General features: G+C 42.0%; 1 protein-coding gene across 3 annotated transcripts in view; it reads left to right on the forward strand.

The window, feature by feature from the left end:
* Window positions 1-17,593, forward strand: part of SNX25 (sorting nexin 25) — a 93,502-nt gene that overhangs the window by 67,309 nt on the left and 8,600 nt on the right. For 2 of the 3 annotated variants that reach the window (XM_053256495.1, XM_053256497.1), the window contains 5 exons: window positions 2,744-2,899; window positions 8,392-8,523; window positions 10,612-10,752; window positions 12,522-12,635; window positions 14,283-14,447. In XM_053256495.1, coding sequence (XP_053112470.1) covers window positions 2,744-2,899; window positions 8,392-8,523; window positions 10,612-10,752; window positions 12,522-12,635; window positions 14,283-14,447 — 708 coding nt within the window. The remainder of the gene's footprint in view (window positions 1-2,743; window positions 2,900-8,391; window positions 8,524-10,611; window positions 10,753-12,521; window positions 12,636-14,282; window positions 14,448-17,593) is intronic. The other variant, XM_053256496.1, reaches the window with a different exon arrangement.

Genomic DNA, 17,593 nt, shown 5'->3' on the forward strand with positions numbered 1-17,593 from the left:
CTAAACGCCCACCCATCCTCCCCTGTAGGTTTTATAGGTTAACATCCTCAGACTGAATAGGGGAACACATGGACATGTGCACATCACCGGGGGAGAGGGGCTATCACCCAAATAGGCTGGAGATAATTGAGCTTGGATAAACTCCGACGAGATCTCTGCGCAGGTGCAAAGCCCATTCATGTAAGAGCACAGATGACTACTAGAAGAACCCAAGTTACAGGTAAGCAACCTGACTTTTTGTACAAGGTCCTGGACATCGCTCAAGATTCAGTCCAGTATTGCCTCGTTTCTAGTTGTTTCCAAATATTCTAAGTATTTTTCATTTCTAGAAATGTTGTTTCATCTCAATTCAAACATGCGTATACTCAGTGTGAAAGTGATTCAGGTCTCCCATTATCACATGTTCTTCTTTGGCTCTCTCTCTTAATCTATGTTTTATTTCAAGACCACCTTCAACATCTTGGATAAGGGGGCAGCAGTGTGTCTCAACTACTGAACTATTTTAGGGGGTCTGATGTTTTCCCTCACAAAGATTTGTGGAGGACCTTGTTCCACTTTAGCTTTTTCATTTACAGTGGTCCCTCGACTTACGTAAATAATCCATTCCGAACGCACTTTCGGAGGTCGAAATTTTCGTAAGTCGAGGAGCACACCACGGAAGTCTCAAAACACTCATAATTCGAGGAAGCCGCATCTAAACATTCGTAGGTCGAGTAAGCTGATTCTAAACCGGCAACTACTTCCGGTCTTTTTTGTTGCTCGTAACTCGAAAAAAACGTAAGTTGAGTAGTTCGTAGGTCGAGGGATTACTGTATTGGATTCTCTGCCCTCTTTGACACACAGAGAATCACCATCCCTTAATGTACCCTTCCCTGTCCTTTCTTAGGTTTTATTATCAAGAGAGAACTGTATTCCATTAATTGTCACTTTTCCACCAGATTTCTCATATTCCTGCAACAGCCATGTGTTCATTTAGCATCAAGAACTTTTGCTCTCCATCTTCAACATTTCTGGTGACACCTATACATTGCTTCCCTCCATGGTCCATGGTATGTGCAGATAAACTGAGATCTGAGCCAAGATTTTTATTGGGTTTCATATCTTGGTTTATTTCACAGAGGTTGGCTAGGATAAACTAAGATTGGTTATTTTGGATGTCATGACAGATCTTCTTTGTTGTTGTTTTTAAACCACTTTTTTAAGTACTGTGAGTTTTTCAAAGGCTTATGAGGGAAAGGGGGAACATGTGCTCCTGAGGCTTGGAGGGTGTGGCATTTAACCAGGATTTAACTGTGGTTGTGCATGACATCTGAACTAACTCAGTGGGTCTAGTCAGGGAGAATTAGAACCAAAAGTGTTATAAAGGATCTTGTAGAGCCATCTGTTTTGGGCACATGCTGTAATATAACTATCCACTTTCCAGTCTCAAATCAAATGTTGACAAATAATTCTTAAAATATTTTCATAGAGTTGTGGTGAAGTTTGTTGGCTTCAGCCTCTTTTTAAAAAATGATGAATTGAGTTTTGAAAGCAATCTTGACAAAGGATTTTGTCTGAAACATGTCTACTCGTTAATTGAAAGAGTATGTTTGAGGAAATTTGCCAGACTTGCATGCCAAAACCTAGACATCAGAGCTTGCTTCTGTTCCAGGACAGTTGCCCACACTTTCAAGAGTTTTCATGTTTAGTAATTTAAACTCCAAGAAAAAGAGAGATAAATATTGTGAATGTGTTAGGGGAGGTACCTTAAGGAAATGGATAAACTGATTTTTTTCTTAATTATACATAGTTTAACCATATTTTACTTCTAAAGCTTGTTCTTTTGTAATACTATTTTATCTTGTTAAGGAATTAAGTGGGGCCTATTGTGTATATATTTTTCCTATTTTGGTTATGGAACTGTGTAGGTCAAAAATTTTCTGGGAATGATAGGTGCCTGAAAGATGTTTTTTTTAGACTCTATAATTAGTAATGGCATCTATAATTTACAACTGAAACCATTTTTTGTTCATGTAGTGAGTAGGTAGTTTGAATGAAAATATTTTCCCTCTACTAGTGGAACCACTTCAGCAGTCTTTTGCCGCCTTTGATGAAAGGCAAACACAAATTGCACTGAAAGTGTGAAAATGCTAGAGAATAAATGATTTGCATTATGTTTCCAGTGGGCTAGAATATGTTCTGGAGGCACAGAACATCTACTTAATACTATGTTATAAGACTTCATTTTAAGCTTTTTTCTTCTTTGAGTTGTATTTCTTTCTCTCTCCCTTTGCCCAAAGACTCAAAGTAACATGTATGGATTTCTTCCTTCCCCTGCTATCCTCACAACAGCCTTGTAAGGTGAATTAGGCTGAAATTATAATGACTGCCCCAAAGTAATCAGGGATGCTTCATGGTTGAGGAAAGATTTGAACCTGTTTCTCCCTAGTTTAATGTTCTGATTGACTCTTTACTTTTACTCCGGCTGTGTACATAAGCCAGACGATCAAATAGCTCTGTTAGTCTGCATGATTAATGTATACAATAAATAAATACTGTTTTTATGCTAGTGTTTTAATTTAATTTTTTAAATCAGATTTGTTTTTATATTTTTAGCTCAATATTTTAATGTGTCTTTTTAAAATCTTGTTTTTAACTTGTATTGTGAGCCACCATGGGATTTTCTTAATAAAAGGCGGGGTATAAATGTAACAATAAATAAAAATAAATAAAATAAATACCATTCTTATTCCATTTGTTCTAGAATCAAGTTTGTGAAGAAGTTCTTGATGACGGAAGCTCAGGAATTAATGAGCAGGCCAGTTATGCTGTAAATAGGTTACGCCAATTAAATGACAAGCTTGAATATAAGAGACAAGCTTTAAATTCTCTCTGCAGTTCACCAAAACCTGACAAAAAGGTAGGTGGTATAATCATTTATGCATCCTACCAAAAGTTTGGATTTGCAGCTGTAATTTAGGTCTGTGGAAGAGAACTTTCATTTTGGAAGTAAATTGCAAGATAGTGCTGTAAAAGGCACTTTGGAATTCCCTTCCTTGGGAGGCTTGTACTGTCTCATTGCTCCTGATCAGGGATTCTCAACTTTGGGTCCCCAGATGTTGTTGAACTACAGTCCCCATCATCTCCAGCCACACACAGTGGCTGAAGGCTAGGTAAGATATGAGTTGTAGTTCAGCAACTTCAGAGGACCTAAGGTTGGGAGCCCCTGTTCTCAATTTTCCAGTGGCATAACTAGGGAAGATGGCGCCTAGGGCAAGCACTGAAATGCGCCCCACCCCGGTCCCAACATCTGACACACATCTTTCAGAAAACTTGTTTTTTCATTTGAATGTCTGGAATAAACTGATGAGGTAATAAAAAAATTCTTAACTTTACAGCAGTGTTGTAAAGAATTATTAATTCTTTAATCTGAATCCTTGTGATTGTGAGAATCACCCTCATTCTCCAAGTATTGGTAGGGCTTCAATAGATTTAAGTAGATTAATTATGAGAGCTAATTTTAACTAGTGATGGCAAATTTTTGTCAGTGGGTTTGTGAGTAAAGGGGACCCTTTATGCTAGTACCTGGGTACTATGCTAGTACCTAGGTTGGCATTATGAAGAGTTGTAACTTTATTTAAAATCGGTTTAGTGATGCATTAGTTAAAATGCCAATGATTGATCAACTTAGAAATCTAGTTAGCAGCCGTACATTTTTCCCTATTTTAATAATTACGTACAGTACTGTAGTGCTTATACATGGCATTCATGAATCAAATTCTTTGCTATGCACTCATATATACTCAGTAAGATGGGCTATATAAGTAGTAACTACCATCTGTGGCTTTGAGTGTCTTTGTTTTGTCTGAGAAAACCCTCTAACTATTGTTAAGACATGGTAAAAACTGAGTGCTTGAACAAGTGCTCTTATAACCTACATTCCAAAGTGATCCTGTACATTATGCTGCTGTACTTTTTAAACCTAAGCAACAGGTAGAAATACAGTATGCAAAGCCTCTCATTATTGCATTTTTATTTGCTGATTTTCTTCTTTTCATAAGGCATTTCAAAGCAGAAGGTGTCTGTCAGTAAAACAAAAACAAATTATTCTATAACTTTTTGTTAAATTTGAGGTGGAAGGCATGATTATTTCAAAGCACTGCAGTAAAAGAGTCATGCTTGCTTTGAGTTTTTACATCAGTTCCTATGTAATTCCACAATGCTTGTCCTACACGTGCTGGATTCTATAAAGTGAACATAAGAACAGCCCTGCTGGATCAGGCCCAAGGCCCATCTAGTCCAGCATCCTGTTTCGCACAGTGGCCCACCATATGTTGCTGGAAGCCACAGACAGGAGTTGAGGGCGTGCCCTCTCTCCTGCCATTACTCCCCTGCAACTGGTACTCAGAGGCATCCTGCCTTTGAAGCTGGAGGTGGCCCACAGCCCTCCAACTAGTAGCCATTGATAGACCTCTCCTCCATGAAGTCATCCAAACCCCTCTTAAAGCCACCCAGGTTGTTGGCTGTCACCACATCCTGTGGCAGAGAGTTCCACAAGTGGATCACGCATTGTGTGAAAAAGTACTTCCGTTTGTTGGTCCTAGATCTCCTGGCAATCAATTTCATGGAGTGACCCGTGGTTCTAGTGTTGTGTGAGAGGGAAAAGAATCTCTCTCTCTCCACTTCCTCCACACCATGCATGATTTTATAGACCTCTATCATGTCTCCACGCAATCGTCTTTTTTCTAAACTAAAAAGCCCCAGGTGTTGTAGTCTTGCCTCATAGGAAAGGTGCTCTAGTCCCCTGATCATCTTGGTTGCCCTTTTCTGTACCTTCTCCAGTTCAACAATGTCCTTTTTAAGATGTGGTGACCAGAATTGTACGCAGTACTCCAAGTGTGGTCGCACCATAGTTTTGTATAAGGGCATTATAATGTTAGCCGTTTTATTTTCAATCCCCTTTCTAATGATCCCTAGCATGGAATTTGCCTTTTTCACAGCTGCCGCACATTGAGTCGACACTTTCAACGAGCTGTCCACCACAACCCCAAGATCCCTCTCCTGGTCCATCACCGACAGCTTGGATCCCATCAGCATATACTTGAAGTTGGGGTTTTTCGTCCCAATTTGCACCACTTTACACTTGCTAACACTGAACCGCATTTGCCATTTTGTCGCCCACTCCCCCAGTTTGGAGAGATCCTTTTGGAGCTGCTCACAATCCGTTTGGGATTTCACTACCCGGAAGAGTTTGGTTTCATCTGCAAATTTGGCCACATCGCTGCTTACCCCTGCTTCTAGATCATTTATGAATAAATTAAAAAGCACCGGTCGCAGTACAGATCCCTGGGGGACCCCAATTCTTACTGCCCTCCATTGTGAAAAATCTCCATTTATACCTACCCTCTGTTTCCTGTCTTTCAACTAGTTAGCAATCCACACATGTACTTGTCCCCTTATCCCATGACAGCTAAGTTTCCTCAGGAGTCTTTGATGAGGAACTTTGTCAAAAGCTCTTTGGAAGTCCAGGTAGACTATGTCAACTGGATCACCTTGATCCACACACTCGTTGACACTCTCAAAGAAGTCCAAAAGGTTGGTGAGGCAAGATTTACCTTTGCGGAAGCCATGCTGGCTCACTCCCAGCAGAGCCTGTTCCTCTAGGTGCTTTACAATTTTATCCTTGAGGATGCTTTCCATCAATTTGCCTGGAACGGACGTTAGGCTAACCGGCCTGTAATTTCCTGGATCGCCCCTGGATCCCTTCTTGAAAATCGGTGTTACATTTGCTACTCTACAGTCCTCTGGTACAGAGCCCGATTTCAAGGATAAGTTAAATATTTTAGCAAGGAGGTCGGCATTTTCACATTTGAGTTCTTTGAGGTCTCTTGGATGGATGCCATCCGGCCCTGGTGATTTGTTAGCTTTCAGTTTTTCCAGACAGTTTAGTACATCATCCCTTGTTACTTCTATCTGACTCAGCTCTCTAGCCTCCATCCCTAAAAAGCCTGGTTCAGGAACAGGTATATGCTCAGTATCCTCTGCCGTGAAGACAGATGCAATGAACTCATTCAGCTTCTCTGCAACCTCCATATCCTCCTTAATAATCCCTTTCACTCCCTCATTGTCTAATGGTCCAACTGCCTCCCTGGCAGGTTTCCTGCTCCTGATGTACTTAAAGAAGTTTTTGTTATTCCCCTTGATACTTTTGGCTAAATGTTCTTCAAACTCTCTTTTTGCCTCCCTTATTGTCACCTTGCATTTCTTTTGCCAAAGATTGTATTCCTTTCTGTTCTCTTCGTTTGGACAGGCCTTCCAATTTCGGAAGGAAGTCTTCTTCCCTTTTATGGCTTCCTTGACAGTACCCGTTAGCCATGCTGGCATCCTCCTGGACTTAGTGGTACCTTTCCTCCTTTTGGGTATACAATCTAACTGGGCTTCTAGTATTGTGGTTTTGAGTAAACTCCATGCACTCTGGAGCGAAGTTACTCTCCTGATTTCCCCCCTCAGCTTTCTTTTCACCATACTCCTCATTTTGGAGAAGTTTCCTCTTCTGAAATTCAAAATGTCTGTGTTAGACATCCTTGGTGATTCTCTCCCTGCATGTATGCTGAATTTGATGGCACTGTGGTCACTGTTCCCTAAAGGGTCGATGACACTGACATCACGAACCAGGTCCTGGGTGTCACTCAGAATTAGATCCAAGGTCGCCTTCTCTCTGGTTGGTTCCATGACCAACTGTTCTAGGGCACAGTCATTTAGCATATCTAGAAATTTGACCTCTTTGCCCTGACTTAAATGTGAATTTACCCAGTCTATGTGTGGGTAATTGAAATCACCCATAATTACAGCCCTGCCTCTCCTTGACGCCTCCCTGATTTCCTCCTGCAACTCCCAGTCACTGTCGGCATTATGATCCGGAGGGCGATAGCACGTCCCCAGTAGCACGTTTGCTTTCCGGCCTTGTATAGTCACCCACAGGGTTTCTGTGGAGGACTCCAGTCCACCTAGGTTTTCTAGCTTGTTAGATTCTATCCCTTCTTTAACATACAGTGCTACTCCTCCTCCAAGGCGCCCCTCCCTGTCTTTTCTATAGAGTTTATACCCAGGGATAACAGTGTCCCACTGGTTCTCACTGTTCCACCATGTTTCTGTTATGCCCACTATATCTATTTCTGCGTTAGCAACCAAGCACTCCAGCTCACCCATCTTGGCTCGGAGGCTTCTGGCATTGGCATATAAGCACCTATATGCTGAATCTCTCCCCTGATGTATGCTATTCTTTTGACTCTTTGACCTGCTGGCACAGGCTCCCGTCTGCTCTTTGTGCGGTTCTGCTCTGTCCCCTTCTGTTTTATCTGAATTCTTTGCAGCCTCACACTTTAAAGGATGGCTTTTGCCAAACAGGATACTGCCCAGCTCCCATCGGCTGTTCCCCAGGTGTCATTTTAAAAGCTGCTCTGCAACCTTTTTGATTTTAAGCGCCAGCAGTCTGGTTCCATCTTGGTTCAAGTGCAGCCCGTCCCTTTTGTACAGGCCTTGCTTGCCCCAAAATGTGTCCCAGTGCCTAACAAATCTAAACCCCTCCTCCCAGCACCAACGTCTCATCCACGCATTGAAACCCCTCAGCTCTGCCTGTCTCACTGTACTTGCGCGTGGAACAGGTAGCATTTCTGAGAATGCTACCTTGGGGGTCCTGGACTTCAAAATGCTACCTATCAGCCTAAATTTGGCTTCCAGGACCTCCCGACTGCATTTCCCCACATCGTTGGTGCCAACGTGCACCACGACAGCTGTCTCCTCCCCAGCACTGCCTAGGAGCCTGTCTAGACGCTGCGTAATGTCCTCAACCTTCACACCAGGCAGGCAGGTCACTGTGCGGTCAATATGCGGGTCACAAACCCATCTCTCTATCCCTCTAATGATTGAATCACCAACTACAAGGAGGCCCCCACCCCCCAGAGGAGTATCCCCTGTGCGAGAGGATATGGGCTCATCATCCACGGAAGGGGCCCCTTCTAAAGGAACATTTCCCTCTTCCTCAGACCGATGTCCTCCTTGCCCAAGACCTTCATTCTCCCTGACAGCAGAGGAGCTACCAGCCCTGGAGTGGGATGCCTCTATCGCATCCCTGAAGGTCTCGTCCACATGCCTCTCTGTCTCTCTGAGCTTCTCCAGATCCGCCACCTTGGTCTCGAGGGAACGGATTTAGCCAGGAGCTCCTTGCACCGAGCACACCCCCATGACCTCTGCCCATGGGGCAAATAGTTGTTGTTTCTTCTTCTTCTTCTTCGTCCTGTAGACTTTCATCTTTTATTTCCTCCAAGTATGTGTATCAGACTGACCGTCTTAGTAATCAAATATAATGTTTAATGATCAATTAATAATAGCTATGTGTTTCCCCCTTGGTAGATTGTTTCTAAACTCAAGGATGAAATCACTCTGATGGAAAGAGAACACAATGACCTTCAGGTGCACATTGAAAGAACAGATTGGTGGTGTGAGAATTTTGGCATGTGGAAAGCCTTAATAAATACTGGCGAGGTATGGCTTTTTCTTGTTTACATAATAACATGAATTTAGAAAGTGCATCAAACTTTTCTTTTTCTCAAATACATAGGTGACCATGTTCCTAGATCTGGTATACAGAAAACTGGCATATCTACTTCCCTTCACTCCTTCATACATGCTACGAGTACTCTTGTTATTCTTTTACCTTGCTGCTTGTTGTAGTATTTGCGTTTTGCAAGTGAATTATTGGAAATAGAGGGCAAAAACGAGATATGGCAATCAAAGATTGCTATTTTGCATTAAATATGTTTATTTTTTTATTTATTTAAAATATTTATACCCTGCTCCTCCAGTGCACTACTGCTCGGGGCAGCTCACAACAATAAAATAGATACAAGACACAATCAAAGTAATAAAATTAACCAAATTGAACAAACAAGTTAAAAGACAGGTTAAAACCATACTCATTATTAGGTTCTAATTAAAAGTTATTTTAACAGCTAAAAAATGAAAATTATAAAAAGCAAAAGAACTACCAGATATAACAAAAAATGGAGCATTAAAAAACTTCCTTTAAAAAGTGTGTTTTAAGTTGTCTTTTAAAAACACGGAGAGGAGGGAACATGGTGAAGCTCTTCAAGGAGGGCGTTGCAAAGCCGAGGGGCCACAGCCGAAAAGGCCCTGTCTCTGGTCCCCACTAACTGGATCTCTGTTAGTGCCGGGGCCATGAACAGGGCCTGAGACGATGAGCAGAGGGCCCTGGCAGATTCATATGGGCGAATGCGGTCCAACAGGTACCCCAGCCACAAGCCATGTAGAGCTTTAAAGGTCAAGACCAACTCCTTGAATCTAGCCCGGAAGCAGACCGGTGACCAATGAAACTGCCACAGGATGGAAACGACTTGCACCCACAAGCAAAATATAATACACAAAGAGAATCATTTCTCAGTCTCCTAATGTCCTGTCCCCAACTTTGCCTTTTTTAATATCCGCTCTACCCACACTGCAGTGACATTGACTCCTCGATTCATATACCACTGTAAATATATATTTATTTGATTTTAAGATCCATCATGTTGCTTGCGGCTGGTTCGCTCAGGCTTTCCTGAAGGCTTCCAACGAAGACAATCCTCTATCTGGTGTCTCCTTTGACACCCCTGCCCTAGTCAGTGGTGCTTGTGCAATTGCACTGGAGATGTCAGGATGCTGCAGAGCTCATAATAACAGCCCTGCTGGATCAGGCCCAAGACCTATCTAGTCTAGCATCCTGTTTCACACAGTGGCCCACCAGCTGCCTCTGAGAAGCCCACAGGCAAGAGGTGAGGGCATGTCCTCTCACCTGCTGTTGCTACACTGCAAGTGGTATTCAGAGCATCTTGCCTCTGTGGCTGGAGGCGGGCTATAGCCACCAGACTAGTAGCCATTCATAGACCTGATCTCCATGAATTTGTCTAACCCTTTTTAAAACCATCCTAACTAGTGGCCATCAACACAACCTGTGGCAGAGAATTCCATAGATTAATTATGTGCTGTGTGAAAAAGTACTTCCATCTGTTGGTCCTAAATTTCCTGGCCTTCAATTTCATATGGTTCCCCTGATTCTAGTATTATGAGAGAAGGGAAAAAATGTCTATGTCCTCTCTCTCTACTGCATAATTTTATACACTTCTATCACATCTCCCCATATTTGCCTTTTTTCCAAACTAAAAAGCCCCAGATGCTGCAGCCTTGCCTCATAAGGAAGGTGCTCCAGGCCCCTGATCATTTTGGTTGCCCTCTTCTCCAGCTCATGGCTGGAGGGGGCTCAAAATGACACTCAGCATGAGGGGAATGCATAATTAGGATTTGCACAATTGCAGATGCTCAAAAAAAGCTGCAAACCATGGCAGCTGTATGTAAAGTCTGGGTTCATGTCTAGGCCAGGCCTTACTCCCAGGCCTGCCTTCCCAAAAGCATGGCTCCTGAGATCCTCACAAGGAGACTGCTGGCTCATATGCACTGAGTGGCAGCCATGAGAATATACCGTGTCTTCTTGTGTACAATTTGTCTGTGTACATATATGCATATCCTTCCTCAGTAATGTTTATCAACATATTATAGAATAATCCTCTCTGGGTCTAGGTCATAGAAGAAAATGGCGAACAAGTGCCCTGTTATTCTGTCATGGTGAGTTTACAAGAGATTGGCGGTGCAGAAGCTAAGGAATGGATAGTCCTCCGAAAGCTCAGTGAGTTTCAAAGCCTGCATCGGAAACTCAGCGAGGTACAGAGAAACTTTGTGGGAGCTGCTCTTGCTTCTCTCTTCAAACTGTAGAATTAGAGTTCTGTTTAGACCATGGATATATAACTTCTGTGTTTTCTCAGGGACCACTCTAGCCTCAGTATATTGAAGTAGGGGCCACAATCTTGGTGTCAGATAACCAAATTCCTCATAAGCAGTCAGACTCCATGATAAAGTTGGCGCCACCTAGCACTGTAGTGAAGGTTTGTGTACTTGGCCCTGACTGAGGCATTTATATACAAAACTCCCACTGTTTTGGTAACTTTTTGTTGTTGTTGTTCCTTGCAAGTGGGCAGTATATCTAGCACATGTTGATTATAAAATTTGGTAGAGCTTCTTGGGTGATAAGTTATTTAGGGAGTCACATTGGACTCTTGGGCTGTTAGTTGGCCACCCCTAGTTTAGAACATAGAATTATTTGAGACTATAGTTTTTCTTGTGTGAGAGAGCTGTGTTTTTCAATTAATTGTTACACAACCATCCCCCAAGGACTTGAGCAGCTACTAGGCATGCCACAGGAATGCCATTCAATTATTTTCAGGGTTGTTGTTTTTTTAAAGGGAAATAATATTATCAATATATGTTTTATGTGCCATTTTGAACTGGTTCATCGGGCAGCAATATGTCAGATATTATCTTTTGGGAGAAACATCTTTGTCGTCCCCGTCCCCCCCGGTGCTCTATCTGCCTTCAGTTCTCTACACTTACTCCTCATCCATAGTGGCTGACATCCAAATTAATGTTGCATTTGCCAAACAACATTTTGTGCATGGAGGGGCAACTTTCATAAATTCTCCCTTCTGTTGCCCTCTGTGCCTCCTGAAAGTATGTCCCTGAGGGTTCCATAACACTCGTTATGGACATAGTTTCAGGAGGCACTGAAGGCTGCAAAGTGAATGGTATTGGTGAAAACTGCCCTTCCCCATTGAATGCATACAACATTATTCATTGTGCACAATAGTCAATATTTTTCTGTTCAGAGAATCATGGCATTTTCACTGCCAGCCACTGTCAAGGAAAGTACTCCTACCGTAGGGTGTCATGTGTTTACATGTCTCTGCTGGTAGTTTTATTTTTAAATCTGGTTTTGCATTGCTTCCCACTATCCCAGAAAAACTTGCATTCAGACCATACAAACAGTTTTGAGACACAACATTATTCTTCCTACCTTTACAACGCACAGGCGTTAGACAGCGTTCAAAGAGCTGTCTGGCATATGTCATGATGTATGGCAAAGAGATGGAGCGTATAAAGTATACTGTTGGAGTGAGTGAGTGAGTGAGTAGCAGTGGACAGCCATTACATGTTAAACTAAGACAAAAGTGAAAGAGTGGTTGCAGACTTCATTCAGTTGCATTTTTCACTCACCTAAAGAAATTCTTCAAGTTAGCTCATGGTTCTGTTCCTTTTCAAGTACTCATAACCTCCCTGCTCTTTGAGTTCTCTGTGCAGGCACACCTCTGCGAACTGTGCCAGAACTTGTCCAGAACATCCTATAGCCCATCCTCTGTGAGATCATTGCTCAAACGAGCCTTGGCTGTCACAGGTGCTTTTTTTTTGGCTTGCACCCGTTGTTGGACTTGCTTACAGAGGCCCATTTTGGTTAGTTGATGAAAGACTTCCTGGAGGTGATGAGGGAGTCATGCAGAGGAGCTGAAAACTAGCACTTCCTTTTACCTGTTGCTGTGTTGGTGTTCAGTGTGCTAATTAAAATGGAGAAATAATTGGGATTTGTTTTTTCTCCCACCAAGTGCTTCCCATCATTAAAGAAAGCTCAGTTGCCTTCACTCAGCAAGCTGCCCTTTAAATCTGTAGACCAGAAATTCATGGAGAAGTCCAAGAACCAGTTAAATAGCTTTTTACAGGTAAGGAATTAGGAGTTTGTTGAAACCGTGAGAGTTTCTTTCTAGATGTCGATAACCAAAAATGGTTAGCTGTAAAAAAATTTGGTGTTCCAGAATTTGTGGTACATCTCCACAGACCAATAATTCATGTTGAGCATCAGAGCCATACAGCCGAATCCTGTATCTGCTTGTTCAGAAGTAAATCCTACTAGCTGACATCCTGACTAACAAAGCACACGTACAGCAAAGGAAGCATGCATGCATTTGCTGCATTCCAGAGTAAAGCAGCATAGGCAATTTCCCTTTCCCTTTAAAATACTCTATGACCCCTAGAAACATATCCCTGGGAGTAACTCAGAGACATTTCATGGGACACAGAGCAGTTCAGAAGGGGGTGGGGGGAGAACAGCAAAAATCCTTGCCGCAGCCACACACACACACACACACACACACACACACACACACACACACACAATTGCCTACGCTGCTTTACAGTGAAACACAGCAAGTGCATGCATGCTTTGTTGGTCAAGACGTTGACCACTGTGCTGAGTGATAGTTACTCAGATGTGCATAAGACTGAAGTCCAAGTTACATTTTGAGGCAGTAACTGCAAGTTGGTAAAATCTGTAAAGGCATGTTCAGAGTGTATAAGGTGAACGTACATATTGATTGTATGTGTACTGCATCACTTCTGGAAGCAGGCAGAAGACTACATTTACCTGTTCCTCAATAGGAGCAGGAGACCACCTTGCTTTAGGAAATTATCATATTGGTGAAAGAGCTAAGCTAGAAGCCATTTTGTGGCATACTAGCTTTCTCTGAACAGGGAATGTTCATTCATGTGACTCACCCACCCGCCGTGTATTGAAGTGGTTCAGTGCCAGAAGGAAGATTCCATGTGTTGTTTGTTTTTCTCAGTGTGAAGATTGACCAGCCATAAGCAAAGAAAAAACAATGTGAATCTCCATAAGAGTAATTAGATCAAAGACAAGAAGCTGGGCTGGTTCCAACCACTTTTGTTCAAGTTCAAAGAAACTATATAACAACATAGGAATGTTAAAAACAACAACAACAAAAAACCTGGGAAGGGTGGGATTGGGATTGGGAGTTGCCCAGATGGTCCCCCAAACTGTTGGTATGGATATACGGAGAGGATGTGTAGTTTGCACAGCTACCCATGCTGTTTTTCAGAAGCACTTAAAATTGGTATGGGAGTTTAGGGAGGCAGCTGTTGACCTCAGTGCCAAGACCTACAAATTATCTCTTGGCAACTTCTCAAGCCCTTGTTCGGGAGACCTATCTCCGTAGAGGATGACAATATTAAAGTATAAGCATGATGCCAGTTCAGTGTTGCTTAATGTGCTAGCTTTCAGTTAACATGAATTAATGTATGTTAGTTAACATTAAACAATGTGCTTGGCTTTTCTTTTCTTTTCTTTTTCTTCCACGGAAAGAAAGGTTTTTTGATTTCAGAAACCACTGCGGGCTTTATAAACTCTTAAGACCAGCAGATATTGGCAGTGCTGATTAACAGTTGCTTTGCTCTGCATCATACAGAGTTTTAGTCATCTCTATTGGTAGTTTGTTGTGCCTACCTGCTCTTTTCTTCTTTTTAAAGCATACAATTGCTGTGTCTTAAAATTTTCTTGTCTTTTGTTCCCACAGAAATTGCTTTCTGATGAAAGGCTCTGTCAAAGTGAAGCACTTTATGCCTTTTTAAGCCCTTCCCCTGAACACCTCAAGGTTATTGATGTACAGGGAAAGAAATCTTCTTTTTCGCTCTCTTCCTTTTTGGAGAGGCTTCCTGGTGATTTCTTTTCCCATCAAGAGGTAAGTTGGGTGAAGAATAATGAATGAATGTTATTACAGTCAATGATAGCAATCAAAAGATAAAATTAAAAATAAAATTAAAGTAAAATCAAATCAAAACAGGACTGGGTAATATAGCATCAGAACATATACATACAGAGGTCTCAATTACAATTAATCAACTGCTCCTGTCTCAGTTTACATGCTGCAGCACAAAATCTGGCTACCCCAGCTGTAATTGCTGTATACTGATCTGCTAGAAGGAAGGAAGTGTAATACTCTTCCGATTGACCCAGCTTATTTTTTAGAAGTGGTTCAATCCAGGCAGTGCGAATGTCCCTATAATATAAACAGTATAAAAGAACATGTGAGATGGACTCGTTATTGCCTGAGCCACATGGACATAGATGGCTCCTGAGTGGTATTCTCTTAAATCTGCCATCCAAAATGGCAGAAGAAAGGGCATTAAACCGCTCCAGTGAGAAAGCTCTCCTCTGATTTAGAGTGGTCAGATTTGTGAGGTACACAAACGGCTGAGGGTTTGCATTTGAGAAGCCACCTGGAATACTACTGATGGTAAACAAGGCTTAAATCAGATTGCTTCTCCATATCCACAACACGTTGTTTAATAAGTTCTTTGGCAGCGTTATGTCCCAATGGAAATAGATATTGTGGTGAAAGGCCATATCTGCCCAGTTTATCATAAAGGCTCTTACACTATGTAGAGGATTGCAAGCCTTTGTCTAAGAGCAAGCCCACTTGAGGGGAAGAAAAAATGTTGAATCATCCCCTCTATACTTTCTGAACAAAGGCTTCTCCCTAAACTTTCCTGTAATCTTAGTAGATCTAGGCTGCTTACACCACCAGCACCACCCAATTATCGACAGAGTTTAAATCCCCTCTCCTCCTGGGTTTCAGTGGAAATTCCAGGGAAAAACTCAATTTTCCTACTGGAAAAGTATACAAAAACCTCCCATGTGCAAACTTACACATGGTGAGAAAACTGGTAGTTGCTGAACATATAAGGTGTGTTGCACCAGATAAAAAGCCCCCTTTCCCTGAGTTAAAAATCCACTCAGAGAGGCTCGCAAAATACAAAGAACAAAAAGGAAAAAATTTTATTCAGAATACTACAGACATCTTCCGTCTGAGGCTCTCTCAGTTTTTAGTTTTGGGTAAACAAAAGCAATACTCCGTGGTTACAAGAATACTTTGAAAAGCACCCCAGATTATATTGGGGTGACACACTTTTAAAATCGTGTAAAGAACATGGATGTAAGAAAATACAAAATCACCTTTAAAAGTTTACAAACTCTTTTGCAACACCCTAGCTGGATGGGCACAGGCTTAACTTAGTTACTTTACAGGTAAACAACAATAGAACGGTTTCAGGGATATGCAAAACACATGAAAGAAATAGAAGCTTTTAATGCAAAATCTGACGGTTCCCTAGGCTGAATCCCCTTTTCCTGGAAATCTCACCCACCATCTGATGAGAATCAAGCTGCTTGCAATCCTGTCTCACAAGGATCTGCAGAGGTCCTTCCATGGGAGAAATCTCCAGGCTAGCTTTTGACCATGAGGGAACAAAACTCCATTGCTCTTCACTAAACCTTTCCTCCCATGCTACTCTCACCTCCAGCCTGCTTCTTCTAACAAAGGAATCCTTCTTTTCCTCCTCATGGCTCCCTAGGTCCCACCCACCTGGTGTGCTGGTTGGCTGGAGTTCACCAGCCTGTCAGTCAGCCCGGAGTTCACCAGCCTGTCAGTCAGGACAGGGCTCACTTCTGGTTAGCTCTTTAGGGGAGAGGAGGGGCTGATCACTACACATCAATTAGAGTCATCTTTCAATACCAAGTGGGCAAGGCCCTGAAGGCAAAAATATAATCTGAGCCAGTAGTTAAATGTGTGAAGCTACCCCTGGGCTTCGGTGCTAGTTAAACCCATCTCTAGGCATAAGATGGCATTTGAAACGCATCTAGGCACCTGGGAAATGGCACAAAGGAATCTAGACTGATCCACTTCCATGGGTTTGAAGTTACAGGTGGAACAGATCTGGATTCCGTATACCATTTGTGCCAGTATATTGGCCTGGTAGTGGCTGTTAAGGTATACAGATAGAATAGCCCCCTCTAGTGTGGAAAAATTTTAGTGTAGTAGATGCACTCCTCTGTGCACTTGCTGCAACATGTTCACATTGTGCACCCCATGTACCATTTGCATGAAAAATTATACCCAAGTACTTACAGCTCGTAACCTGCTCAACCCTACTCCCCTTAATTTGCCATTTGTGTTCTTTCGGTCTTTTGGCAAATTCCATAACCTTAGTCTTTTGGGTGTTTATGACTAGGAACTTGGATGAAGAAGAATATCCTGGTAGATTAATTAGCTGTCCAAAATAATTTAAGTGCTTGTATGTCATTTCAGTTTTGCAGGATTGTAGCTTTTTTGAGCAAGTCCAATGGTGAGAGATACTATTAAAGCTCTCTGCCACTTGTAATGCAGGTTATGAATAAAGTGTGTGCCTTTTTTTTGTGATCTGTGTCCCTTACCTGCATTCCCTAAGCCCCATTAAAATGAAGCTTTGTTTTTCAGTGGTTGTTTCCTAAATTATGTGAGTTTCTGGCAGGAAATCAGAGCTGGGTGTAGTCTGCCTGATAGTCTAGACAGGTGCTATTAGTAAAACTGGACCATTGTTTAACAATATGATGTGCGATTTTCTGCTTGTATTCTACTGCTGTGGCTCTCCTCATTGATTTCCTGGCAAGAAGATAGAAGAGAACTGGTAGCATGATAAAGTTATGGTAGAGCAGGAGTTAGGGTTGAGTGTCTGCATGCAACAATTGGAAAGCACCAGTGTGAAATCTAGCTATGGCTGCAGGGAAGGTGCAAGTTCTGACAGATGATTCATACATCACAGAGTACCAAATCACTGAAAAATTTTGTAGCTAATGATTTGTCAGCTGAACATCTAATTGTATCAATTAAAATATTTATGCCAGGTGATGATTTCAAAAAGAAATTATTCTGCTTTTGTTATCATAATGGTTGAAACGTGCCCATTTGCAGAGGCAGCCTGAGTTTGCTGTCTTATTTATTATTATTATTTATTTATTTGATTTCTATACCGCCCTTCCAAAAATGGCTCAGGGTGGTTTACACAGAGA

This window comes from Hemicordylus capensis, chromosome 5 (assembly GCF_027244095.1).
Source record: "Hemicordylus capensis ecotype Gifberg chromosome 5, rHemCap1.1.pri, whole genome shotgun sequence".
NCBI lineage: Eukaryota > Metazoa > Chordata > Lepidosauria > Squamata > Cordylidae > Hemicordylus > Hemicordylus capensis.